Source organism: Nicotiana attenuata, chromosome 7, assembly GCF_001879085.1.
Source record: "Nicotiana attenuata strain UT chromosome 7, NIATTr2, whole genome shotgun sequence".
Taxonomy (NCBI): Eukaryota; Viridiplantae; Streptophyta; class Magnoliopsida; order Solanales; family Solanaceae; genus Nicotiana; species Nicotiana attenuata.
The window spans coordinates 111,645,735-111,673,395 of record NC_031995.1 but is presented as its reverse complement, the minus strand read 5'-3'; the positions used below and the strand labels follow the sequence as shown (position 1 = coordinate 111,673,395).

The window sequence follows — 27,661 nt, the reverse complement described above, 5'->3', positions numbered from 1 at the left end:
TGTCCATTTATATAACCAAGAAACAATTCAATTTGTTTTTCCAAAATTACCCTCATGTACGTATCCCTAAAAAGTCTTTTACTTCCTCATATTAACTATGCTGCAACGTTTAATTAAGGGTAGTTTAGTCATACTAATTACTTTTGTCTAGAATTTAGTATTTCCTTAATGGGTGTGCCAAAAGCAAATTAGTCACTTATTGTGGACCAGGGGGAGTATTTCTTAAGGGGCGTGTAAAAGAGAAATACGACACATAATGTGAGACAGAGGGAGTATAAAGATGGTTTAACTGAATGAGTCACCACCAAAGGATGTGGTGCAGTGGATGAGGCTGCTCCTCCCTTAACCAGAGATCTCGGGTTTGAGCCCTTGGTAGGGAAAAATCCTTGGTAGGGAGCGCTTCCCCCGAATGGGGCCCTACGCGGCGCGAATCCGGATATAGTCGGGCTCCAGTGCGGATACCGGACACCAATTGGGAAACCAAAAAAAACTAAATGAGTTAACATTGACATTAGTAAAAGAGAACCCTCTTTCTTTCCGGGAGGGGGAATTAGAAATGAAGTAAAGAAAAGATTGTGAAATTAAAAATGATTGCTTTCAAAAATTGAGAATTCAATTTCCCTATAGTCAATACCAAAGTGTGAATATCAAGAAATTAAGTTTCACGAATTAAAGATTACAAATATTGATTTTTCTGCGAAGGCAAAGGTAAGCTAAGAAACGATAAGCAAGAGCCATTGCTATCAAAACCCAAACTTCTTTTAAGCCACCTTTTAAATTGACTGTGTCAAATGATGGAGAACTCTGTAGGGTTCTGCATCCTCCTTTGCTTTCACAGTCATATAATTCATCTCCTGAGTATTGCACTTTCAACAGCAGCCTAAATCCATAGTACATGAATGATAAATACTTTAGCCACCTCATGAATTTTGGTATATGCTGCAAAACAATACACAAGTTCAGTTACTTAAATGTGACAGAAAAGATTATTTTTTGACTTCACTATTATAGCGAGTAACGTTCAATTACTTTAATGTGACAAGAAGATAGTTTTATGACTCCGTTGTTATAGCGGATAAGAATTCAGTGAACCTATATAAAATTAGTCTCATGCTTGTACTTCTATTATTGTTGGGCGTGGGAACAAGTCCCAGATTCGTAGATTGGGAGCCTACATATAAGGTGTAGGGACCTCTTAATGGTGTGAGGTCGAAACCGCGCTGGCTTGGTCAAAGCGGACAATATTTGGTGTTAAGACTATCTTTGGGCTGTTTTAGCCCAACAATTATCAAGTTATCCCATTTGTTGACAAGTTTGACAGATTCTTGAGCAGAATTTTTCTCAATCCTTTGCTAGCAATCATATAGTAATAGTGATTTACTGTTTGCAAAATCATTTACCAAAGGAGACATGTTTTATTTTCTGAGCTTCATTTGTTATTGACATATGATACAAGAAGTATCATCAATTTTAACTTGAGTAGGATTCACTTGGGCCAACATATCATTTTTGACAATGATTAAGAATGTAATACTACTATGCTGTAATTTGGATACCTGAACATAGTAACCTCCAGTGAGAAGAAACAACATCAATATCAGGGAGGCGACCATCCCCGCCCTTCTAATACTCATAACTGCAGCTCCAAAAAGCTCTCCAGCTCCCTATCATCAAATAACAAATCCATTCATCTTTCCCAAAAATGAGAGCTTTTTTTGGTTCGCGAATTTAAAATGATTGGATTTACCTGGCTGGTTATTGCAATTAATAGTGTTGCACCCAATGTTAAGAAAAAACATTGGACAGTTCTCTTGAATCCAGCCATGAAGTAGAGAATGCACATGAAACATGTCGGATATAAAACATGCGCTACCATGTCACACAATGTGCTGCAGACGTAGTAGACGCTTAATCTATACATGTCTGCTTTCCTTTCCTTCACCAAATAGATCTTCTCAAATGGGAAAACATATACTGCTCCAAAAATTGATGAAGAAGTCCAGAATATACAGATGTAGAACATTAAACCAATCTGCAATGCAGGTTAAATTAAAGTAAACTTTCTTGAAGATGCTATTATAACAAGGAGAAAAAAAAATTGAATAGTGGGATTTGCCTGATCACGAAGTTGAGCTTCAGTTGCAGTTGAGGATTTCCACCAAAGAAGGCCGAGCAATACTGCAACTCCAAGCGATTGAACTAACCGCAACTTGTCAAAATAATCTCTACATCTCTCCTTGTATGTTCGCTTTGACAGTATCCTGAATTGTTCCCACCAGGATATAGTCCAATCTTTCTTTACTTTAACGGCCATTTGAAGATGCTCTGGTGCCTTAGCGATTTGATGGTTCTCTTTTGGTTCCAACTGGATTTTGTACTTGTGTTGCAGATACTAATTATGGTCATAGACACAATTCTGTGAAAGTATGTCCAATAAAGAGCTTTCAAAGAAACTAAAGAAATGTAACATCAGAACAAGTACAAATTAGAATCTTACTCTAATTACAACCCTCTCTTGTTCAGATGTGCATTGAGGTGGATATAGATCATCAGGAATACTAATGTCGTTTACTTGCCCCGTTGCTAAATCCAGCAAGAACTCTGCTGGATTCATTGCAATTTCTGGAATGAAACCTAGAGACGAGAAGTACTCCATCGATTCCCTGGCCTTACCATAATAGACCGGATAACCTTCTGATATCAACAAGATTTTTTCAAACATGTGAAAAATCCTGCTTGAGGGCTGGTGAATTGTTGTTATGATTGTCTTTCCCATCTGACGAATAAAATAAGTTAGTATTTCGCCAACTTAATCATAATGCAGAGCCTAATGGTGCTTTCAAAAAATGCCACCTTTGGCTATAGCTAAAACAAGAAAAGAAACTAAATACAGGAGAGTATTGAAACAAAATGAAATGACTATATGAATATATTGCAACAAAAGAATCCATCTAAAAAGATGGAATTATGTAGCAAATTGTGAAAATATGGCTGAAGCCTTTACCTTAGCAAGCCCTTGAAGAATTTGAAGTAGTCTATTTGCGGAGGTAGAATCAAGGCCTGAAGTTGGTTCGTCGAGCAAGAGGAGAGAAGGATCAACAAGGATTTCATGACCTATGCTAGCTCTTTTTCTTTCTCCCCCAGAAACACCTTTAACGAGTCCTCCACCTATTCTCGTGTGACGACATCTATGATTTTGAAATTCATGAATGAACAGTTGCAACAATCATGTTAAGTTTCTTTTAGCAGAGGTGCAGTATGTATTGAAGTTCATGCAAAGGTAGCTCACATACCTTTCCAAGCCTAATTCCTTAATAATAACTTCTGCTCTTTCATACTTCTGACGTCGACTCATCTTACTTGGAAGTCTTAAGAATGCAGCAAAAACTAAGGTTTCTTCAACAGTCAATTGCGGAAAAAGCACATCATCTTGTGTCACGAAACCCACCCTAATATTAGCACATATCACAAACAGAAGTCAATACAAAATCATGTACATTGAAAGAAAAACTTGGACCTACTCCTGGTTTTAAGGCAACAGAATAAAAAGAGTCAAAAAGAAGTTATTGATGGATAGGTAACACCTTCTTTTAAGAGCCGGATTATATGGAATGTCATTGTAAGTGACGGTTCCTCTGACATTTTCGTGCAGTCTTCCGCCCAATATCTTTAACAAAGTTGTTTTTCCACTGCCAGAAGGCCCCATTAAGGCAAGAATTTGACCAGGACCAACGCTTCCTGTTATACCCTTGAGTATATGCTTGTAATTGTCATGCTCAAACTGGGAAGCAACCTTTGATACAACTGCCTTGACAGGATTGTTGGAGAAAGCTTGGTTAATCTTCACCTTGTACTCCACATTTGCAAACTGCATTTGTAACCACTCACATTACAGAAGCCAAAACTCTTAAACTTATATCATAAATATAGTGATGCCAAATGATGCCGTAAGGGCGAAGCCGCCCTTTGCTAAGGGTGGTCAATTGACCAACCTTCGTCGAAATATTATGAAAAATTACATTATGTATAAAAAAAAATATTGATTTTAGATGTATATAATATATATTGAATACCATTTGTCGGAGATTTTTTTAATTCAAGTCTGAATATTCTTGGAGAAATTTCTGGCTTCACCAGGCGGGAGCATAGCAGCTCGGGTGAAGCCTTGGTCCGCAGATCATGCCCTGCTCCGCCCTATTTAACATTTTTTCCTACTTACAACCTGCCCGACCCTCCATGCTCTGCCCCGTTTAACTTCTTTTTTTTTCCTACTTACAACCTGTCCCATTCTGCCCGCCTCGCTTAAGTTTCCCTTTGGCATTTTTATATATCTCTTAATGTAAACACAAAATAAAACAGATAGTGAAGAGAAATGTGTTGAATAAAATTCATATAGAAAACCTTCAGGAACTAAAATTGTATTTTTCGAAAGAAGGAATGCCCAGCTTAAAAGAACACAGAACTAGGGAATAAAAGAAAAACACTTAAGAAGCCCACAAATAATTGATAAAATTAATCTAAATGAAATAATATTTGGTTGGAGCAAAATGTACCTTGAGAAATATGGGAATGGGTTGATCATTATGAGTGATAGATGTATTATGGTCTACTTCTATATCAATTTCAGAACAACTTCTGTTTCTAAGATAAGCTTGAGACATGAACTCTATGTTATGGCCGAAACCATTGCTTCCAGCAATCTGCATGGAGCCAACAGTTGGCGGGGACAATGACAAATCCTCGATTTCATCTTGTGCTACTTGCTCCATTGTATCATGAAAATAGAAAAATTGAGAACTTTTTCAATGGTGTTGGACAAAGTTCATGGCTATTATATATGGTAGAGAAGCTGATCCAAACCAGAAATTTGCCTAAATCTTGAAACTTGTTGAAACACATGCTTTCTATTTGAAAACTAGAAAACTTGTTGGTGCTCTTGATGCATCGTGTGATCTTTGAGGTTATTTTCTAGTTATGGCACAGCCTTGTTGCTCTGCACTTGAATAAATTTATTTTTATACCTATGTATACCACATAAAATTTTCAAATAGTAACAAAATTAGACCTTTTAATCACACCTAAAAACTCTAGGAAATGAGTATCTCTAGAAAAATACAAAACATTTTACAATTAAGACAAATTACATAAAATTAATAGAAATAGGCAATATTGTCCGGAAAAATGGAGGATATCAATAAAATATTAAAGAGGAAAAATTATTAGAAGTATTTAAAATGAAAGAAAGCTTAAAAGGAACTATACTCCTCAGAGGGGAGCTAGCTTATAAGGTGCGGGTTCCACCGAACTCAGTCACTTTTGCTTAAACATGTATTTGTATTATAAAATTCATTAAATATATATAAATATTTAATTGCGAACCCAATAACTAAGGCAGTAAATATGGGTAATGCGGCAATTTCAGAACCCGTAAACTTCAAATCTTGGCTCCGCCTATGATACTCTTGGGAAATAACTTGAAAAAAAAATGACAAAGAGGAGATAGAAATGCTTAAATGCAGCGTATAGAGATAATGTATTATTCATTTATTCTAACTCAGGTAACTTTCAATTTATGTAATCACTAAATTGAAATGTCATAATATTTATATTAGCTATAAAAAATTTAAAATTTACAATCTTAAATATCTAATACTAAGCGTCAAATAATAATTGTAAAGTGAAGTTGTATTTAAATATAAAAATATGTCACTTTATTAAATTGTTAATATAAAAAACTATGTCACATAAAATAAAATATAAATAATAATACTACCTAAGAAAATGAACTTTATAGAGGATGTCAAATGAAAATGAACTGTATAAGCTATCCCCTCTAGCTCTAAAGGTCTGCAGAGACAAAATGGAAAAATCTCAAGAGATTCTACTCAACTCCATCGCCAACTCAGGGGTGACGATACCTCCCGGCATCTCATCGGTCAAAGATCTTACGCCGGAAACATTATTCTTTATCTCCTCCCAGTCATTGCACCTCATTGACCAAAATTCATCCTTTACCTCTTCCTTGCCGGAGAACTCAGTGTCCGACCGCTTAAAGCTCTGCTCCGACCTTGCCTCCGCCTTCAAAACCCTAGGTTTCGTCGGTGACATCAGCTTCCACAAGGTTTTACTAACTACTACTGTTACATACCTCTCCATTTTCTTCTTCTTCTTTTGATCTTATATCTACTACGCCGTCGTTTTGCTGGCATTTTGCACAATTAATAACTGCTTTTTGCAAACGAAACCGAATTTGATAAGTATTTATAGTATTTTTTATGAGTTGGAACTTTTATATTTTATTTTTACTTCCAGAGATCTCAATGTTTATTCTGTTGAAGTTTTGTTTAATCTGTCAAATTATCTTCGTTCGTAGTAGGTGTTGCATCTAAGTGCGTCTTGTTAAAGGAATTAATTGATTTTGATGTGCATTAGTGCTTGATCAGGCAGTGTTACCAAAAGCCTCCTCTTTGCCGCTTATATGAAGCAATGCGAAACGAGGGGTTATCGCTTCCTTGGTGAAGACATGTGCTTCCTTTAATTTGATGACTTCACAAAGTGAATTAAACCAAAAGTTATCAGTTCTTTAAATCTCAACTTTGAAGAGTTGGACTAATATTGACATTATTGTATATTTGAGGTTGAAATTAGTTATGTTAATTACAATTTGACTAATATATTACGAAATTTATTTTTTTTAAATGATAATGGTGTCTGGGCCAACTTGCGAGCAACTCGACAATTCCACTAAGGTACCGGGTAACTCTGTCATCCAAGGTTTAGGCAAATGGAAAGGAATCACCTAGTGTTTTTTGGCCTCCATTGGGATTTGAATTGGAGATGTCATGGTTCTCCTCCTATTTCATTGACCACTAGGCCACATTACTAAATTCATATATGTCTAGTTATTTTCTGTGATTGTGCGCTTCACTTCTCTATTTTCGCTTCAAGCTCCAAGGACTTTGTCGTTTTTCAGTTTTCACGCTGCTTTTAAAAATGCTGTGTTGCTACATGCGTCTGTTAGATTTGTCTACATTTGTGCTTAGAGCAAGCGTTATGTCTATTGCTTAGGCAGTTTCTTTATCCATCGGAAGAGGACTTGTACGAGTTGGTCCGATTCTTGGCTGGGAGACTGTCTGATGTTGAAGCTCGAAAAGATGCAGTTAGTGAATCTAAAAGAAGCCTTAAGACTCCAGAAGAAAATGTTGATGATACAGGACCACTGCCACATAAGGAGCTTTTGGGAAGAGTGGGTGATCCATTGATGATGACAGAAACACCAGAGTCGTCACAACGATCTTATCTTACCACGAATAAGATGGATGAGTTTTATAATGGTGTTCATATACCTGGAGAAGGTAGAGTTGACTCCAGCGAGGAGATATCAGGCGGTGAACAAGACGTCCTGGATATGGTGGAAGGCGTGAGGAGTTCTTTGAGGGAAAATGAACATGATTCTGAATATGGACTGCAATCAACTTCTCCGTGCGTGAATTTGCCTCAGGTACTTAATAGTAGGTGGATTGCATCTGATCTTTAGTGAATTTTTGGTAGACCTTTTAGGCTTTGAGGTAGATAGGTCGATGTTAATGGAGCGGACAAGCTGACAATTTAGAATTGGAGCATATTTAGGGAACAGACAATGATATTTGTTTTTGTGGTTAGGCTTTCAGAAAGACTACAGCATTAACTTCTCTTATTATTTTATGCCATTCTGCAGATGAACTGCAAAACAGAAACTTTACAAGACCAAAAGGAAATGCTCGTGGAGAAGTCAGTCTCAGGGTCTGTCGAATTACATGAACTTCAAGAAAAGCTTGGTTTGTTGAGAGCAGCAGTTAATATGGCTTCTAATGAAAGTTGTCCCACTGACTTTTATGTGAATCAACTAAACGATCCGGTCGAACTGAAAATGCGCAAAATTGTCGAAATGGAGAGCCATTGGTAGTATAATGATCTGTCGCTTTATTAAGCATCCCTAGAACACCTAAAAAAAAAAAGAGTGGAACGATTCAGTCTCATGCATGTTCTAGAGTTCTAACATCATTTCTTATATTTTTTTTTTGAAACTTGGATAACTATCTCAACTGTAGTTCTGCTTACATATAAAAAAGTTTTTGCTGGTTACAGATGCAAGCTCGGGATAACTTCTAAAGTCTCTTGCAGGAATGATAAGAGAAAGGCCCTTGAGCAGGAAAAGAGTTATCTTGAGGAAACGTTAAAAGCAACAGAGCCAGAGAGCTATTTAAAATATAAAAAGTTGGAAGAGATTGAGTTGGAGCTGGAGTTTATATTAGCTGAAAAGAAAAAAAGGTAGGTCATCATCAATTAAGTCATGCAGACTCTCCATCGCCTTTTAGATTACCTAGTTTGACTAGGAACAATATTGAGAGAAGAAATTGTGTTGTAGCCAATGAAAGAAGTAGCAGAAGAAATCATAGAATAGGAAACTCTATTATGTTCGATTTTGAATCGGTAAATGTATTAGAGGATAACAATTAATATGTGAAAAGTGGAATATTTAGTTGAAAATATGATACGGCATGATTAAGTTACTATACAACATTTTTGGTTCTTATCGGTTGGATTCTTTGAGAATAGAATCTGTCGTTACTCATTAGAGGAAAGAGGCTAAATAGTGTGGGATAGAGGGATATTTGTCTATATATAAATCAGAGCTTTTTACGCGGCTTAAAGCCTTAACATCTTACTGCATGTAAACTGTCAAGAATCTATGACTGGAACAGACACTAACTGCATTGCAGATTGTCATGGTTTTGTGAACCTTGAAAGCTGCTAGACTATATGGGTTACGAAGTTAACTCATTTCTGTAAGTATGTTGAGAAATTGCATCAAGGTGGTAACTTTGTCTGCTATCTGTCACTCTGCAGAGAGGATGAACTTATTATACTCTCAGCAAAGGCCGAGAAGCGGCCCGAATTGGAACCTAGGAGTACCTACATTCAGCGTATTGAAGAGATCACAAAAAACAGCCGGAAGCAGGATGCTGACATAGAAAGAATCTTAAAAGCAACAAGGGAGCTTCAGTTGGAGAGCAACTCTATCCAAGAACGGCTTAATCGAACTCATGCAGTGGTGGATGAGATGGTGTTCAGGTACAATCTTTTGATATGCTGGTGATTACAAAATTGGCTGTGACGCTGTCTTAATGAGAATGTAGATTTCTCTAATAATGTAAATTGTCTATATTTTTTTACAAGGGAGGCAAAAAAGGACCAGGTAGGACGGCAAGCTTACAGGATACTTACTAGCATCCATGACAGCTTTGAACAAATAGCCGAAAATCTTCTTGCAACGGATAGAGCCCGAAGAGAAGTGGCTGATTATGAAGGCAAGCTTGCAACTATGGCGTCTCGGACCGTTGATATTGACAAGCTGAAAGCAGACCTTGATACCATAAGGAGGGAAAATGATCTTCTTGAAGCACGTCTGTCCGAGAATTTGTCCAAAGACTCGTCACAAAGTGTAGGGTAGAACGGCCGAAGTTGATTGATTCTTTAAGATGAAAAGCTTGAATGTTGGGAACTCTTTTGCCGCATTTTTTGAACTGTGACACCACACACACACACAGTGAGTGAGTGATGATAATAAGGCTCCCCATTTGACGATATTGAGACTTGCTCTAAATGTTCTCACCCGAGTAACTATAGTTGACGTTGCCTGTAATCATGAGCCTTGAAGCAAACGTGAGGTTGCTTCCACATTCTGAAATGTGGGGGTCTGCTCTTCTTTATTTTTCCTTCAAATAATGAGAAGCCTGACTAAGGTTTTACCATTTTAAACATACGTCCATGATACTTTTTGATTCTTTTTTCTAAGCGAAATGTTTTAAATTGTTGGACATGAAACTACTCTTGAACATTACAGGCATTCTTTAAATAGTGACCCAATACATTTCAGAAAATAAGATTAAGTTGATACGACCATTCCCTTTATTATAGTTTAACCGAGTGGATGGAAGCAGCCAAGAAGGGAAGTTTTTAAATACCAAATCCCCACCTCACTCGAGGAGACTGATATCTGGGATAATTTGGTTGCTCACTCACTACTTTAACGAGTTCTTGATACTGTGGCTGAGTTGCCTCCTGCTCCTTAAACCTTCAAATTTCTATTAAAAATGGGAAAAAAATTTAAGTTCTACTCGCTGAGAGTGTAAGTATTGGATTGAAATGGATAGGAGTCGAATGGTTATGGAGAATCCATACAACCTGGTTGTAGCAGATTAATTACCTATTTCCAGGTTACAAATTAGAGAACGCGTTGGTTTTAAGTACTCTTGAACTGATAATAAAAAAAATCCTTATACCCTTCAGTAAGTAGCACTTAAAATTCTTTGAATGCCCCCTGTAGCTCAGTCAGAGTGCTATATTATGGGATATAGAGTAGTCGAGTGCGCTACTGGTAACTTTTGCTTCGCAAGCAATTGCATAGCTTTAATATATAACCTACTCTCAGGTGGCAGAGGCGTCCTTTTCTACACTGTTTTATTATCTTTAACTTCTACAACTGTTCTCACAACTATCAATCATGAGTTTCAAATCCTTCGCATTCCAAGTGGTTCTTGTCATCACCATCAACACATTTTCATATGAGTATTTTGTGTTAAAAGTTCTCCCTTTTGTGGTATGGCCTTTCACCTTTGGTTGGGAAATCACAGTGTTACTGTGGTGCCATTGCAGCTATTGGCGATTTTATAATGAATTGCTGTAAATATTTCATGCAAGCCGTGATCTCACGCGTTGTTCTTGGACAACTCAAGTATATCTTAAGTATATGTGGTGCCATTGCCGCTATTGGTGGAATATCAGCTAACACATACCTTAACCTGAAAGAAGCAAAAGAAAAGGCAAGTAACAATTTCCACAGCACAGTTTACCTCCTTCAAAACTCAGGAGTACAGAAGATGACAACACAAAAGAATCAATTTCTGGATGCAAGATGTTGTAACATATCAGCAGCTAATTTTGTCTTTGTTAATTGCATAAAAGGATCTTATTCATTAAACACACAAAGTTGGTGAAAATTAGTTCGCATGCACATTACCATCTTGTTGGAAAGAAAAATCAACACATCCAAGAAGGATCAAATGCCACCACGAGTAAATTGGAGAGAGGAGAAAGGGGAATAGCGGATATGTGCTATCTTTATAGTTACAGAGGCGCAAATGTCAAGCGTTTCAAGATGTAATAGTATCTGTCTAGTCAAAATTTGATATACAAGCTAGAAGGGGCAATGGAAACAATTAAGATATTTCACCTGCTCCACTCATATTTCAAAAAACCTCGGTCAGTCTCAAGAAGATTAGGGAATTGAGGAAAGCTAACTGCTAACTATCAAAAGCAAGAAACCCTGTTTTAGCTCCAAAGGTTAAAAATTCTACGTTCCAACGTGATCTCACTGAGAGTGCCTAGTTTCCAGCCACATCTTATATACACTTGGAAGAGGATGGCTTTGATCTATCAGTGATGTCTATATTGCAAACTTGAGTGATGCAAACAGAAAGTGTAGTTATGGTCTTTATTCTTCGAGGTTTTCTCTGTTCAACAATTTGTTGTTCCTATGAATATTTGCTTGGGGTTGTTGACAAGCACCAGATGTAGGAAGGTCAGATTCAACTGATCTGGTAACAGTTTGAGGTTGCTGGACCAGGGGCTGAACATTTGATGGTACAGCTATTGTCTGAGATGGATTAATTCCAGGAAAAGAACTATTAGCAGAATGTGCTGGTGCAAAACCAACTTGCTGGTCCTGAGGGAAGTTATAAAAGTGATTAGCCTGCAGCATTGATAGATCATGTCCAGTTGCCGAGGTCCTGAAATGGGAATCTTCATTCTGCATGCACAAAGATCAGGTGATATCTCCGTATCAGAAGTGGACATAAACCGGTATATGCTTTATAATAGATTCACATAATATGCCACATTTAAATCAAACAAGGATATGAGCTTCTAAAATAACAAATTTGAAACTCAAGCATGACGGTAGAAGTACAAGAATCATGAAGAGTTTGCTACTGAAGTAGGAAGGAATAGAAAGGAGATGGCTCCGTTGCATACTAAAATTAGTTAGAAAAGGAAAAAGGAAAAAAGAAACACAAACCTGTTTTTGCATGGAGTAAACATTCTTTTCTTTCAGCTCAGATGCACTGAGATCATCATTGCTAGCTGAACAAACAGGAGCTGTAGTTGCACTGTATGAGACAGTTGAGGACCCATATGAACTGTAGCTAGTAGGAACGCCGAAGTGGTTTAAGTTTCCAGCAATAGCTGCTGGTTTGTACAGAGACGGAAGAGGTAGTTTGACACCAGCAGCAGTAACTGATGGTGACATATAAAAGTTGGCAGCAGAAGGTTGCTGAGGGAAGCTACTCGGGCCCAGAAACTGGTGAGCACTCTGTGGCATGTAAAGATGGGGAATGTAAGGGTTATACGGAATATAATTAGGAGGAAATGGTTGCCGGACTAAAGGAAACAAGTGCGGAGGCACGGTGACAGAACTCTGCGCAAGGCCTATGGGTTGAGCCACAGATGAATTAGAGCACGACATTGAAGGAGCTTGAGAATTCCCACCCTGCAGCAGCCAATGGATATATATATAAAAACTTAGTCAGACCAAAAATAGCAGACACAAAAAGAGAAGAGATAGAGTGGTGTGGGGAGGGAAGGAAGATAAGGATTTCACTACTTCTTGAACATTCCAAAACTCCAAAGGAACTGATAGAGTGGTGTGGGGAGAGAAGGAAGATAAGGATTTCACTACTTCTTGAACATTCCAAAACTCCAAAGGAACTGTGGAAATGAACAGCTGACAAGCGCCAAAAGGCACCAAATAAGATGCATAATTTATGTCAAATAGCTTTATTATCAAGCAGAAAAACATTCTTCTACAAGTAAGGTCACAAGAATATCCAGCAAAATAACTTTCCTAGCAGAAGTAGAGAAAACATTTTCCAAATCGACACCCTCAAACTTCCCCAACCCCACCCACCCCCAAATCGACACCCTCACCACCCCTAGACCCCGACCACACCTTACTAGGGTCGGGTCTGAGCACGACCCCTATCCCAACCCCCTAACCCCACATTGACCAGAACTTTGACCCATATCCTGACCCTCGACCCTAAGCATGAGCCCCGACTGCAAACCCCAACCTTGGACCCAACCTAGAACCTCTAACCCGAGTTAGATCCCTCCCCCCGTCCTCAATCTCGACCCCCAACCCTGACCCCTGATCCCGACCCAATCCCAACCTCAAAACCCGTTTTCGAATCCCGATCCAACCTCGACCCCAGACCAGGACCCCAACGCCGCGCTCCCCCCTTCCTCACCCCTCAACCATTTCGTCTCCCATAATGTCTAATCTAAATTATATATTTTTCATAAATTATTTTTTGCTAGCTAACCAAACACCAGAAAATAAGTAAGAAAATCACTTATTTCCAAAATAATATTTTCCAGGAAATCATTTTCAGTGGAAAACATTTCCTTCATACCAAACACGCCCTTAATGTATTTAAGAATTTTTCGTTCATATCCATCTCTGTTGGTATAAAAGAAAGCATTGGCTGCATATTAAGTGTCTTACCCTGGGCATACACAAGTATAGTTGTTTAAGTTAATTGTTGTCCAACACAAAATGAAGCACCACCACTCAAGAGATGATGTCTACTCTGACTAGACATGGTCCAGATCAGATCTTGTAGAATGAAAAACCAAATAAACAACTAATCTGCAAGTGAACCAAGAAGTTATGCCACATTTGTTCTATCTTAAAGTAGTCCTTCAATTGCCCACACAGCAAGATCTACCCATTCAAATTATTTATAGAGTTACCATTGTCTTATGTAACGGGCAATTGACTAAGTATTCAATTTGACAGCACAAACAGAAGCAAGGGCAAAAGAATACTTTAGAATGAAATATGGAGAGTAGAGATGTTTTAGGGCCACAATGACACACTTGCTGTTCTGGTCCCTCAATACGTACAAGTTGGGGCCCTAGCATGGGTGGCACAAAACCCAAGCTATAATCACTGGGCGTCTGCAGAAGTGGCAATAGTGAGCCTGCAGGTACCTCCGGCTTTGACTGATCATACACAGGAGAGGCACCAGATACCTCAAAAGGTGATATATTTTCAGATCCATGCTGGTGTGAAAGCGGATTGTCAGGATAATCACCTCCCTGAGCTGTGCTGAAGATGCATTCTGGTAGCTGCAATTAGTTCTGTATGGTGATGAGAGAAAAGAGTACTCAGTGTAAGCATAATGACATGGTCATCCTTGTGTGGCTATAAGCTACACTAGAAAAAATCTTGACAGTCCAGAGGCAATTTTGTAGAATCTTCATCAAAATGTTATACATGATTACAAAAGAATATTGGCATGCTCTCAGACCACAACAAATCAGTAAAAATGCTTCAGTAGACACATTAGATATATAAAATCACAAATGAATACAAAAGCATGACATGTCACTCGTTACCGACCTCCCGGTTTCCATGGAAGTTCTATCATTAGCTGGAACAGTCTCCACAGGCATCGAGTCTTTGCCGCAAGCTTATGCTTGGATCAAATTGTGGATCCAAACTACCAAAAGTCAATCCACTCCTAAAAGATTCAGGTACTTGAAGATGATTCGGAAAAATAACAGGCTGACAACGGGAAGAGATATTTAACTTTTCCAATTTCATGTCAAGCTGTGGAACTGCTTTTTCCATGGCAGAATTTAGCTTATAAAGTGAGTAGCTAAGTAGCTTCAGTTCATTTACACATATTTGCAGTCAACATACATGAATACATTCTAAACTAACATCCAATTTTAAAGCTTCGGAGCAGCTTAAAATGCATACTACTGTTAACAATTATTTCATCCTACAATAGATTCTTTGTCAGACTCATTAACCTGACAAAGACATGGTCCCTTTAAAACCGTTTTATTAAATTCCTTAGTGCAAAGTAAATACATACTTAACAGAACTTCATGTCTTTTGTTAACACCTAACTGACTACATGGACAGCAATGAGGTGCATACATATCCAATTTCTCATGCCTTTCACATCATAAAGATCACTCTAACTATTCAGGAGTAACATGATAGAACTGCACGCTCGATATCTCCTTTGGGTAGTGCCAAAGATCCTATAGGCATGACATCTATATTCGTTCAACTTAAAGTCATTCTTCCGATCATTCAAAGTAAACGTAATCAGATTAATATTCTAGGATTAAGCATTTTCAATAACCTTCAGGTCCAAGTTAGCAGGGGTTTTTCTCATTCGTATTTAACATAAATAGAGAGGTCTAAAAACATATTCTATTGAACTGATTTCCAAAGTTTAAGGATCTAACTAGCAATAAATATTAGGGTCATACAAGGTCATCAAGCTACCTAATAATCTACCACAAACTTTAAAGAATTAGAAAAACAGCACCAACACACATGTTCCTTTATTTCATGGAGGAACAATAAATTCATATGGACATGGTTTCTAAAGTAATGGAAAGAAATACCATTAAGCAAACATGTGATTACTTTAAATAATGAAACAAAGCTAACCTATACTTTGGCAAGCTCTTAATACAAAGTTCCTAGAATCCTTCTGGTTTTTAGAACTCTACATGAACTTAATTATTATAAGTGCTTTTAAATACATTGTCAGTACAGAATCTTCAAAGAAGCTTTTAAAGTGACACTCTATTTAAATAGCCAGACAAATTTCAACTTCATGTATAGCAACTAAATTACAAGTCTTCTATAAGGAAATTCTAACACATGATTTTTTAATTTATGGCAGTACCTACATCAGAATCTATTGCATACAGACGAAGGAAAATATTAAGCCATGACTTCTAACAAATGCAACAAGAACAAAGAGACGAACTTGAGTCAATTGAGTACAAAATAAGGATACATACTGCCATGCTATCTAAATGAAAAACGAGACTAACACATTTAGAAGCAAGGATTACAACTAAATAATACTTGAACCGAAAATAAAAAGAGGAGGTTGCTGACCTTTTGTGGTGTAGGAACTGGATATCTCCGGCCTCTACTGCGCAAACGACCGTCAAAATACAAAATGAGCACGACGATGCCTCTGTTATGGTTAAACAAACCAATAGAATCTATTAAATAACATTAAACACAAGAAAATAAGCAATCTATATAAAATATAAGAAAGTTCCAAACCCCTTTTACTTTTCTTTTTTCTTTTTCAAGACTAACAGCTTGTTTAGATGGTTGTTACGTATCGTATCATATTGTACTGTACTGTACTGTATCGTTTGATGAATACAATGTTTGGATGGATTGTGTCGTTTCATGGTATCACGCACCTGTGATATGATGAATAAACTTGCAATATTATAAAGAAAAATTATGATACGGTATATAAAAAGGTAGGGTAAATGATAAAATAAAATTATTTAATAATAATGAAGGGTGGGATTGAGAGAAAAACACAAGGAAACGACGCGACCACACCAAATCGGTCGTTACATAAAGTATCACATTTCATCATTACGTAACGACGGATTTAACGATACGATACAATAAAATTTAAGTAACAATCAAAACAAACATTGTATTTAAAGTAACAATACGATACGATAGGTAACAACCATCCAAACAAGCTGTAAACAATCAGAAAGTTGTAATAATATCAACTACTTTATTTGGTATTTGCAATTCAATTCTAATTATAACCACTAAAGAATAATTGATATAAAAAATCCCATCAATTTTTGGGATATTCATAAAGAGATCGAGCATCTCAAAAATTTCATAAATTTGAAATATTCACAAAAAGATCAAGCATAAAATAATATCTTTCTCAAAGTCGAATTGATCAAGATCTACGTCTTCCTCATGATCAAATGAAATGCAGCCGGACAGGCGAACACTTCTTATGGAGAATAATCCAGAGAGGATCAAGGGAACAAACCGAATTATACTCACGATTGATTAATAAAATTACTTCTTTTTTTCTAAAAAAAACACTAAAGGATAATTGCATAGGCTAAAATCGGAAAAAACTAAAATGAAACATGGGAAACCTAATTAGAGATATTTACTTTACTAATTAGAGATATTTTTTTGATTTAATTATTTCCTTAATATTTCTTTGCTTTCTTTCTTCTTCTTCTTCTTTATCACCCGCCATTAATAGGATACTTTTGAAATAGTAGCTTTAAATATAGGCAAATCTCCTTTTCTTCCACAAGCAAAACATCCTAATAATACTCCATCGTCGTAGAAAATATATTTTTATCATTTATAACATTTACACCTTTCTTCCGTATAAAATCCATACAAAGAAAAATAGAGTAACAATATAGTCCAAACATTCAACTGAAAGACTAAAGAGTGGGTAGAATAGTAGAGTACAGACAGAAAATATTGACGTACGAGACATGATATTATACAATCTTATTATTGATAACATGTAATAGTACCAAGAATTAACGTCGTGAGGAGAACACATCGCTGCTAAATATCCGCTCTGATTTTATCATTTTGTGATCTCTCCTCCTTTGCCTCAAATTTGATTTCTCGCAATTGTCAAGCTCTCGTCCAGATCTTTTTCATCTGGATTTTGAGACCAATTTTTGCTTCAGTATTCTCAAGAAGAATGCCAATTCCTTATGAGAGCTATGACTTATGAGAAAATATGGACAGAATAGTTGTTAATGTTCATAATTACCATTCATTCTTGAGTTAATACCTACCATGAAAATTGTTGTTACAAAAGCAAATTCAACGTTTTTTAGGTGTAGTTAATATTAGTAGAACTTTTGAGTGTTAGAAAAACTTTTGAGCTCTTCAACGGTTTTTTGGGCTTTTATTAGACAAAGCAAACAACTAATTACTCTATTAGGATTTATTGACTATTTTGGGTTAACACTCGTTTCAGGCATTTTTATTGATAAATTTATTCCTATTCTTTGATTTGATAATTAATGAGAAGAGTGAAGGAAAAATGTCCAAAAAAGGAGATAATAGATAAATACAATTGCGGGGCATTAGAAGGTGACACATCACCTTGCCAATTCCCATATATATATATATATATATATATATATATATATATATATATATATATATATATATATATATGTTATACAAAAAAGGAAAAGAGAAGNAATACTTATTTCGCCGATAAATGAAGCTTCTAAAAAATTGATGAATACGTATAAAGATACTACAATAATTATTGGGATTATCCTCTAAATTTTTGTCTAAAAGTTTTCCATAGTTGTAAAACTTACCTCAAGCGAATTCCTCTTGCTATTTGTATCATACAGGGCCCGCGTAGTTGGGGATTTGAGTTGAGATTTCCATATATTTCTGAGCAATAATATCTTCCTCTTTCCGCTAAGTTTTTTCAACTTTTTCTAAAGTTTAAGCAACTCTCCACTATCTCCCCCGTTGACCTCCATTTGTTTGAAATTACAATGTTATATTCTACTAGTAATATTATTTTTGCACAGAAATTTCCCCCTTTGGCGAGCATTTGTATCACCGTCCTTCTTCTTCATTTAATTTGCACAGCTTAAAGCAGCGTCTTTTAACTTCCCATGGCTTTATTAACTTCTGGTACTAAGAGAAAGAAATCGTCGTTAGCATGGTCTTGCCTAATACCTTGTCTAATCCTGCTTTCCGCTGCTTTCTTTATAGGAAGCGCCTTCATTGTCACTGAATGTAAACAGGTAATTATTAATTAAGGCACATATTACTCTTCTCTTCATTCACATAACTCTTCAATATATATTCCACGCTACATGCAGTGACTTCTTTTGATTTTGAATTTACTAGACGTTGAGTTAATTTATTGCCTTTCTTCGTACAGAAAATTTTAGGATGGCAATTGATTGAATCCCTCAAAATGACTAAACCTACAATCTGTGAGGTTTGTCTATCAGATCATCTCTTTTGGGTTTAGTTATAGAAAATGTGTAATATGCAAAATATTGTGTTGTTATACTTTTTTGTTTTTATTGTATTATAGGATGAGTGCAGGCCTGAAGGAAGCGAGACACTGCCCAGAGGTATTGTGGCTAAGACCTCTGATTTAGAAATGCATCCGCTTTGGGGTCCCCCCAATAAAAAGGTACTAAGTGTAATTATTGTTTTGGTAAAAGATTTTAATGATGGCCTTAAACTTTAAGAGGCAATGTTCTTTTTCCTTGTAGAAATCAAAATCACCATTGAGTTTACTAGCTATGGCAGTTGGAATAAAGCAGAAACAGAATGTCAATGAAATTGTTAAGAAGGTGAGAGGCAATAATTTATCTGCACTTACACAATTCTCATCCCAGCCTTTGACTAAAACAACCTTTCTCATTTGCAGTTTCCAGAGAGTGATTTTGTCATTATGCTTTTTCATTATGATGGTATCGTGGATGAATGGAAAGATCTAGAATGGAGTAGCACTGCTATTCACATTTCTGCTATTAATCAAACTAAATGGTATCCTAGGTCACACTGGTCTTAATCTTTTAAGACAATGTGTCGGTCAAAAGCATTAGCTGACTCTTTATTCTCTTGTTATCTAGGTGTTGCCAAGAGGTTCTTACACCCAGATATTGTTGCAGAGTATGCTTATATATTCCTGTGGGATGAAGATCTTGGAGTTGAAAATTTCAACGCTGGACGGTATTATCACTGATGTAGCTACTAAACCTATAAAAGATGCAAAATCTATCTTCCAAACTGCATACTACTAGTATAAATTTGTTGCAGTATGACTTCAATGAGCTCTAAAAGGCAATCCCTCTTTTCTATTAGAAGGTAACTAGCATTCCAGTCAATAGGCATCTGATAGTGGTCATTTTGACCACTGGACTGAAAGTCTCAAAATAATCAATACCTTCCCTTTGTATATCCCCCCTGACAACCAACCTGGCTTTCAACCTTTCAATTGACCCATCTAATTTGTGTTTGACCTTGTAGACCCATTTACAAGGCAATGCCTTCTTGCCTGGGGGTAAAGGGACTACATCCCAGGTGTGACTGAGTTGAAGAGCTTGAATTTCAGCTTCCATAGCTTTTCTCCATCCAAGATCTTGGGAAGCTTGAGTATAGCTAGTAGGTTCAGAAACTGTGGAGATAGATTTGAAGATATCCTGATTGTTAAGAGAAATGGCTCCTAAAGAAAACACATTAGGATGAGAAACATGATGAAAACAGGATGAGGTAAGATCAGAGAAAACTATGCTATTGCAGACATAGTCATTAAGATATGTAGGTTTCTGGGAAATCCTCTCAGATTTTCTTATAGGAGGTGGTGGTATTGGGATTATAGGCTATGAACTAGGGTAAGCAGTAGGAGTTGAAGTAGGAAAAGCAGAATCTGGAGGGTTGGTAACAGATGGAGGAGTACCAGGATTATTGAGAGAAATAGGGCTGTTGTTCTCAGAAGTATTTGGATGTAGAGGGTCGGGTGAGTGTGACTGATGATTAATGGTTGAGGTGGGAGATGGAAGATCCTGAGAAGTAGGTTCAGTAGTGATAGACAAGTGAGGGAAGAAAGGATAAGAAGGGAAAAATGAGGTTGAGGTCATAGGAGCAGAAGCAAAAGGAAAAATTGTTTCATGGAATTTAACATCTCTGGAGGTAAAAACCTTCTTGGAATGTAACTCTAGCAATTTGTATCCTTTCTGATGTTGTGCATATCCCAGAAAAATACAAGCTTGTGCCCTGGGATCAAATTTGCTTCTGTGTTGTGATAGAGTAGAGGCATAGTATAAGCATCCAAATGACTTGAGTTGTTCATACTGTGGACTCCTTTTAAAAAAAATCTCATAAGGTGTTTTTCCTTTTAGAACTCTAGAAGGAAACCTGTTGATTAGATATGTAGCAGTTAAAACACACTCTCCCCAGTATTGAATAGGAACTTTTGAGTGAAAATACAAACTTCTTGCCACTTCCAAAAGGTGTCTATGCTTTCTTTCAACTACCCCATTCTGTTGGGGTGTTGACACACATGAAGTCTCATGTAAAATGCCTTGAGATTGAAAGAAATCAGACTGAAAGGATCCCTTTCCCAGTTCCATTGCATTATCAGATCTGATTCTTTTAACTTTCCTTGCAAATTGTCTCTCTACCATAGTTAAGAAAGACTGTAAGACAGTGAAAGCATTGCTCTTAGAACTTAAAAGAAAAGTCCAAGTTCCCCTGCTAAAATCATCTACCACAGTCAAAAAATATCTTTAACCATTGTAAGTGGTACTTTTGTATGGTCCCCATACATCAATATGAATAAGATCAAAAATTCCATGAGTTCTGATTTGACTCAAAGGAAAAGGTAATCTAGTTTGTCTAGCTTTTGGACAAATATCACACACACAATTGAAATTGGAAGGAAAATGAATGAACTGAAGATTTTTTATTACTAAAAATGGCAAATGCCCCAATCTAACATGCGATTAGAGTCCTGTGTATTCGAGCTAGAAATAGAACAAGAAACTTCACTAGGAACAAGAATGGAATCACTTCCTTTTGGAATTAAAAATACATTGCTATTTAAACTAAAACCAGAACCTATTTTAGGTGGGCTAGGCTCCAGCAGGTACAATCCTCCTCTTAATTCACCAAAAACTTGTCCCCTCCTCATTAAAGGGACCTGCATTATGCATCCACTAGAAGTTAGATTGAGTGAGCAATGAAACTGGACACAAAACTTATGGACTGGAGTAAATTATATTTGAAAGAGGGAACGTAAAGAACCCTTTCAAGAATCATATCAGACTAAATAAGAACTCTACCTATGTGTGTGACATATAATTGAAATGAGTTAGGAAGACTAATATGCATAGGAACATGAAGGGGATCTAAGGATAAGAAACAATTTGAATCAAAACACATGTGTTCAGAAGCCCCTGAATCAATGATCCAGGTTTTTGTGTTAAAAGCTGCCAAACAAGTTCCAGCATATTTAAGTATAGTACCAGCTACTGCATTTGCATTGATTGCAGTTCCTGGCGGTGTTGTATTTCCAAGTTGTGCCTGTTTGATCAGGTTCATCAGCTCAGACACTTGTTCCTTACTGAAAAACTGGGTTTGAGGTGTTGGATCATTGCTTTGAGTTCTCCCATTGTCATTGTCCTGTCCTTCAGTTATAGCATTAGCCTTGACTTGTGTCGATTTAGTGAATTGGAAATCATCTGGAAATCCATTTAGCCTGTAACAATCTGCCCTGACATGCCCAGTTCTCATGCAATGTGTACAGCTCACATTAGGATTAAATTTTGCTTTTCTTCCCTTAGTTTTATGCTGTGTGTTATTAACCTTTTGTGAGTTAGTCCATGTCTTTTGTTGTGGCTGATTGTTGTTTCTTTGTGGTCCCATACCTTGAACTCCTACCATGAATGAGGAAGAATCACCATTCAACTGTGGTCTTGCATATATCTCCCTTTGATTTTCATCTTGAAGAAGGAGTGAATAAGCAAAATCTATTCCAGGCAGTGGATTCATCATAAGGATATTTCCTCTTGCCTGGGAATAGACATCATTTAGTCCCATTAGAAACTGAATGATCCTTTGGTCTTCTAAGAATTTTGTGACTTTCCTTTTTCCATCACAAACACAGTCACAAGAGCAGACCAGGTGAGAGTTGAGAGAATCAAGTTCATCCTATAATTTCTTAAGTGTGGTAAAATATCCAGCAATAATGTTGTTACCTTGAACTAACATTGATATCTCTTTATGCAGTTGGTACAGTTTGGCTCCATTAGTTTGGCCAAATCTGTGTTCAAGGCTGTTCCACAAATCTCTTGCAGATTTTGAATAGATGACACTGTCACCTATCTCCTTGGATAAGGAGTTCAGAAGCCAAGAAGTCACCATGAAGTTGCATCTACTCCACTATGGGTGATCTTGTGCATCAGGTTTTGGCTCCTTACAGACACCATTTATGAAACCTATCTTATTTTTGGCTGAAAGTGCTATAAGGATTGATCTCCTCCATCATGCAAAGCCTCTACCATCAAAGGGAGTGGTTACAAGACTTAAACCGGGAGCATCAGATGAGTGAAGGAAATAAGGATGATTCACATCCTGTGAGATTGTTTGACTGGTTGAACCAGAGGCAATGGGAGTAGAAAGAGTATGAGCAATTTCTTCTCCTGCCATAGATGAATACTATGTTCTGAGAGAAGGGAGATTTGGATCGAGCTACTGCTGCTCTGATACCATGAAAGAAAACAGAAGGAATTGTGAGAATTTTCTCTGTATGTTGTATTGATAGTGTAAAGTCCTATATATACAGATTTATCCTACTATAAAATAACAAATAAAGAATATTCCTATACACTTGTACTACTCCTATTTGTCTACAATGTAACAGAAAAACCATAAATTATTCTTTCCCATGTGCTCATGTGATAAGCACGTGAGATTTGCTTCTTGAATCTTCCATATGTACATGTGTTAAAATAATGATCAGATGGTTGAGAATAAAAAATCATGACCATCCATGATTCTTCCACGTGTAAGGCTCAACTTCAATTGATTAGAGACATTTAGACAACATAACATAGATAAGTCCGAAAAACTTTGGTATGTATCTGAGATGTCTCTTCTTCTTCTTCCTTCTCTTTTCTTTGTAAAAATGGCTGTGAAGAAGAAGCCATCGTCTTCTTCTCTTCATCAATTATCTAGAAGGGTCTAAAAGGTTTAATCCCAGCCATATATTTAAGTGGCCTTGGCTTTGGATGGCGACACGTGGATGGAAGAGTGGGAGGTGTGCGTGAGGGGTGTGTTTGGCGTGAGCTTTGGTATATAGGGTCGTGTGCTAATTGTGTATATGTGACCGTTGGCGCCTATGTGGCGTCTATAGTAGAAATAGCACGATCTAGCCAGTTTTCGGACTGGTCATTCAAAAATAGCCAGCGTTTACCAAGTCAATGAAAAATAGTCACTATTTTGCTGCAACAGAGACCGGTCAAGCATAATATACTGGAGTTCGGTGCACCTGTGTATGAACTTCCAGCATATTATGGTGGACCGGTATACTTTGCTGGCTCCAGTATAATATACTGGAGACTGGAGCATCGGTGCCCCAAACTCTAGTATAATATGCTGGACCAGTATATTATGCTGGAGTATTTTTCCGGATTTTGAACAATGTTTTTGTTCAAATTTATCTTTACATGAAAAGTGACTAATTTCGATTACTTTTGAAATTGTGGCTATTTTTGAATGATCACTTGTAAATCTGACTATTTTTGAATTTCTGGAGGAAAGAACATAGTAAATGGGCTCGTAGGTATGGGCCTCGATTTGGGCTATTTTGTGGGCCGAGTTGGTTGATCCAGGGGGTCTAAAAATATGAAAATGTATTATAAGAATTGGCCCCTTTTTGAATGATATTGGACTTTACAAAGATGATCCAATTTACATTTAAAAATCTTTTTCTCTTTAACTTTCACTATGCTTCCATAATTCTAATAATTTATAATAGAATATTATATTTTATAGTTATAAAAATTCATGCATGTATACATATAATAAATCAAAATTAGTAAATAATTCTTTTATGCATAATAAAATGATGGTGATAAATTAATTAACTAAAAAGATGATAATATAACTATAATAAATCCAATATACTAATTACATTAAAACTAATAATTTTATTTCTTAACTTAAAAAATCGTGATTACAACAAATATTTCGGATAAAATAAGGTCAAATATATTTAGTAAATTACTAATAATTTGGAAGCATAAAGAAATTGATTAAGAAAAATGAGGGCCAAAATTGATCGTCAACAATAGTGATATTAAAATTGTTGAGAGATATCTTTACCCAGTGGCGGATGCATGTTATAGATTATGGGTGCTTAAGCACCCATTACTTTTGTTGCCATACACTATTATTTATATTGAAAAATTAGTAATTCACACAAATATGTTACTTGAGCACCCAGTCTCAAATGTAATTTTCAGATAGAAATATTTATGCACCCATAATTTAAAAATCCTGGATCCGCCACTGTCTTTACCATCCAGAAAAGGCCAAAACAAGCAATACATTCCTTCATATAACAACTAGAAAAATGTGAGCAGAAATTAGAATATTGCAACCGACCTAACAGAAATTAGTCTTTTAGCATTCCGCTACTCTGCTTAGCTGCACTTTGTTCCTTCCATGCAAGGCGTCTCTTCCATTCCACCTCTATATCATTTTTTCAAATAAATACTTAAATTTTATAAAGTTCTAAGATGTCGTGTATTAGTTAATGTCTTTCAAAATTATCATTCTCTCTACTGTTTTTAAAAAAAAACTATTTTATATTTTCTAGGAATATAGCATTAAAGAAGGTAACTGGGAGAGCAAAAAGATACATTAACAAATTACTTCTTAATTAATGTCATTAGTTAACTTTCGGGTATGCCACACCCCAAAAATCCAGTTTTGGAATGGAGGTGGCGACTTACAATTGTAACGAATTGCAATCGCACTCTATATTTGTGCCACGTTTTAACCTATACTCTATTTTTAAAAATTATTGATTTGGTAGCCAGCTGACAAAAAATCCGTAATAATATGACAATTATACCCCTGACAAAAGATACAAAAGATGCATCACACATAAATCGTTTTACCGTTCTCCTCCATCACTCCCTCCCTCCTCAGATCTCCTCTCACATCTACCATAATCACGAAACCAGAAAGTTGAAATTCCAAATTCAAAATTAGAAAATACATTGTAAGTATTGCAATTCATACTGATTGATCTTCATAATATATATTTTCTGCAATTATTTTCATAATTCGTCATGCTTTTTAAGTTTTAATTCAATCAGCGTATAGATTTTTTCACTTATGCTAATTAAATCACACTTGCATAAACATGAAGCTTTCATTGATAGATCTTCAAAAACTTTGCATGAAAGATATAAAATGCAGTTGTTTCACGTTGAATTCTAATGTTTTAATAAAACACAAGCTAAAATTTCATGCTATTGTACCAGAAGATTTTTCACGTTAAACCTAAGTTAGCGTGAAGTTATTTCATGCTCAAGCTAAAAATTCTTGCTAATGTATGCTGTCGAATGCAGGACAAACATGCTAAAGTTTTGTCCAGCATTCAACAGTTTTGTCATGAGGACAAACATGCTAAATCTTCAGGACAAACATGCTATCCTGTATTTTGTAATTTTATAATGAATTTTTGTTAATGCATGCTGAAGTTATTTAGTTCATCTGCTAAAACTTCATATTAAACAAGCCGAAGTTTTTACATGATTTGCTAAAACTTTACACCAAAATTGCTGAAGTATTTGTCTTGCAGTCTAAACAAGCTAAAGTTTTTAGTTGATTTTCTAAGACTTCGGCACTAAAATGCTGAAGTTTTTGTCTTGCATTATGTTACTTTTCAGTGAATTTTTGCTAATGCATGCTGAAGTTATTTAGTTTATTTGCTAAAACTTCATACAAAACAAGCTGAAGTTTTTACATAATTTGGTAAAACTTCACACCAAAATAAGCTTTTTTCGGAACTTCAGCATAAATTTAGTCAATTTCAAACACTTCAGGACAAACGTGCTGAAGTTTCCTCCTGCAGTATGTAATTTTTTATGAATTTTAGTTAATACATGCTGAAGTTATTTAGTTCATTTGCGAAAAGTTCATACCAAAACGTGCTTAAATTTTATCCTGCATTAAACAGTTTTTTCCTGAGCTTTCTTTTTCGAAAACTTCAGTATAAATAATTTTCATTCTGCAGGATGAGTTCGATTTGCTTTGTTATTACTTTCAATGGGAGTTGGACTTTCGATTATAAGTACTTGGATCATGACAAAACTTGTTCTGTTTAGTAAAGAAGTATCATTCAATACTTTCCTGAAGAAAATTAGTGAAGTTACAGATTTTGATTCAACCAAATATTCACTAAAAATATGGTTTGATGTCAAACTAAATAGAAGCAAAGGGATGCTTGTAACTTCAGATGAAGAACTCAAAACCTGTATACATTTGTTATATCATAAAACTAATCCTAAATTAAAATCCCATACACAGTTAATGCAATGTACAAAAGCAACCATTAAAATCGTACTTGTGATTATACTTCATTTTGTTGGAGAAGAAATAGTTGCTAATCAAGCAGAATGCAATGACGAAAACCATTTGATTTCAGAGAATAATCAAAAACCTAAGAGAGAGAGAGAGACAGAGACAAGAGACAATATGTCATATACTTAGAGAGAAAGTAGTCTTTTATCAAAGAAGGGCAAAATTATCTTTTTAAAATGCTTTTAACAAAAAAAGGGGTACGGATGCAAACAGAAAAAGAAAAAAAAACGGGTACAAGTTAAAAATGGGCAACTAAATAGGGCACCCCATGCAATTTTGTAGTTATTTAGTTCACGTGATAAAACTTGAGACTGAACATGCTGAAGTTTTTTCCTGCAGTCTAAGGGTTAGCAATGAGTTTTTCCTAAAAACATCAGAAAAAAATACTGAAGTTATTTAGTTCATGTGATAAAACTTCAAGTTAAAAGGTGTCATAAGTGTTCACAAAAATCCGAAAGATCGAACCAAACATAAAACCAAACCAAACCGACTAAAAAAATCGATACTTTTTTGTTTGGTTTGGTTTTGGTTTTGAAATTTAAAAACCGATCAAATTTGGTTTGA

At 36.1% G+C, this 27,661-nt stretch overlaps 4 protein-coding genes across 7 annotated transcripts; 2 read left to right on the top strand and 2 right to left on the bottom strand.

Moving 5' to 3' along the window:
- Nucleotides 670-4,769, bottom strand: LOC109230630 (ABC transporter G family member 26). Its single transcript, XM_019396088.1, has 9 exons — nucleotides 4,554-4,769; nucleotides 3,585-3,868; nucleotides 3,294-3,449; nucleotides 3,005-3,188; nucleotides 2,498-2,776; nucleotides 2,117-2,392; nucleotides 1,748-2,032; nucleotides 1,557-1,664; nucleotides 670-939 (listed from the first exon to the last, which is right to left on the bottom strand). Exons 1-9 carry the CDS (start codon nucleotides 4,767-4,769, stop codon nucleotides 670-672), a joined length of 2,058 nt encoding a protein of 685 aa, XP_019251633.1.
- LOC109229719 (coiled-coil domain-containing protein 22) lies at nucleotides 5,809-9,805 on the top strand. 2 transcript variants are annotated; one of them, XM_019395255.1, is made up of 6 exons: nucleotides 5,809-6,121; nucleotides 7,073-7,501; nucleotides 7,718-7,782; nucleotides 8,164-8,310; nucleotides 8,890-9,114; nucleotides 9,220-9,805. In XM_019395255.1, the coding sequence occupies exons 1-6, from the start codon at nucleotides 5,861-5,863 to the stop codon at nucleotides 9,491-9,493; spliced, it is 1,401 nt and encodes a 466-aa protein (XP_019250800.1). In that variant the 5' UTR covers nucleotides 5,809-5,860; the 3' UTR covers nucleotides 9,494-9,805. The 2 variants fall into 2 exon arrangements, with proteins under 2 accessions (XP_019250800.1, XP_019250799.1); XM_019395254.1 differs by having other exon boundaries at nucleotides 7,718-7,941.
- Nucleotides 11,098-17,822, bottom strand: LOC109229717 (GBF-interacting protein 1-like). 3 transcript variants are annotated; one of them, XM_019395251.1, is made up of 5 exons: nucleotides 17,473-17,822; nucleotides 16,034-16,115; nucleotides 13,927-14,241; nucleotides 12,119-12,589; nucleotides 11,098-11,851 (listed from the first exon to the last, which is right to left on the bottom strand). In XM_019395251.1, exons 3-5 carry the CDS (start codon nucleotides 14,020-14,022, stop codon nucleotides 11,537-11,539), a joined length of 882 nt encoding a protein of 293 aa, XP_019250796.1. In that variant the 5' UTR covers nucleotides 14,023-14,241; nucleotides 16,034-16,115; nucleotides 17,473-17,822; the 3' UTR covers nucleotides 11,098-11,536. The 3 variants fall into 3 exon arrangements, with proteins under 3 accessions (XP_019250796.1, XP_019250797.1, XP_019250798.1); XM_019395252.1 differs by having other exon boundaries at nucleotides 13,978-14,241; XM_019395253.1 differs by having other exon boundaries at nucleotides 14,005-14,241; nucleotides 17,473-17,821.
- On the top strand, nucleotides 18,188-19,536 carry LOC109230629. The gene is made up of 5 exons (XM_019396087.1): nucleotides 18,188-18,726; nucleotides 18,867-18,926; nucleotides 19,026-19,127; nucleotides 19,210-19,290; nucleotides 19,368-19,536. Exons 1-5 carry the CDS (start codon nucleotides 18,595-18,597, stop codon nucleotides 19,509-19,511), a joined length of 519 nt encoding a protein of 172 aa, XP_019251632.1. The 5' UTR covers nucleotides 18,188-18,594; the 3' UTR covers nucleotides 19,512-19,536.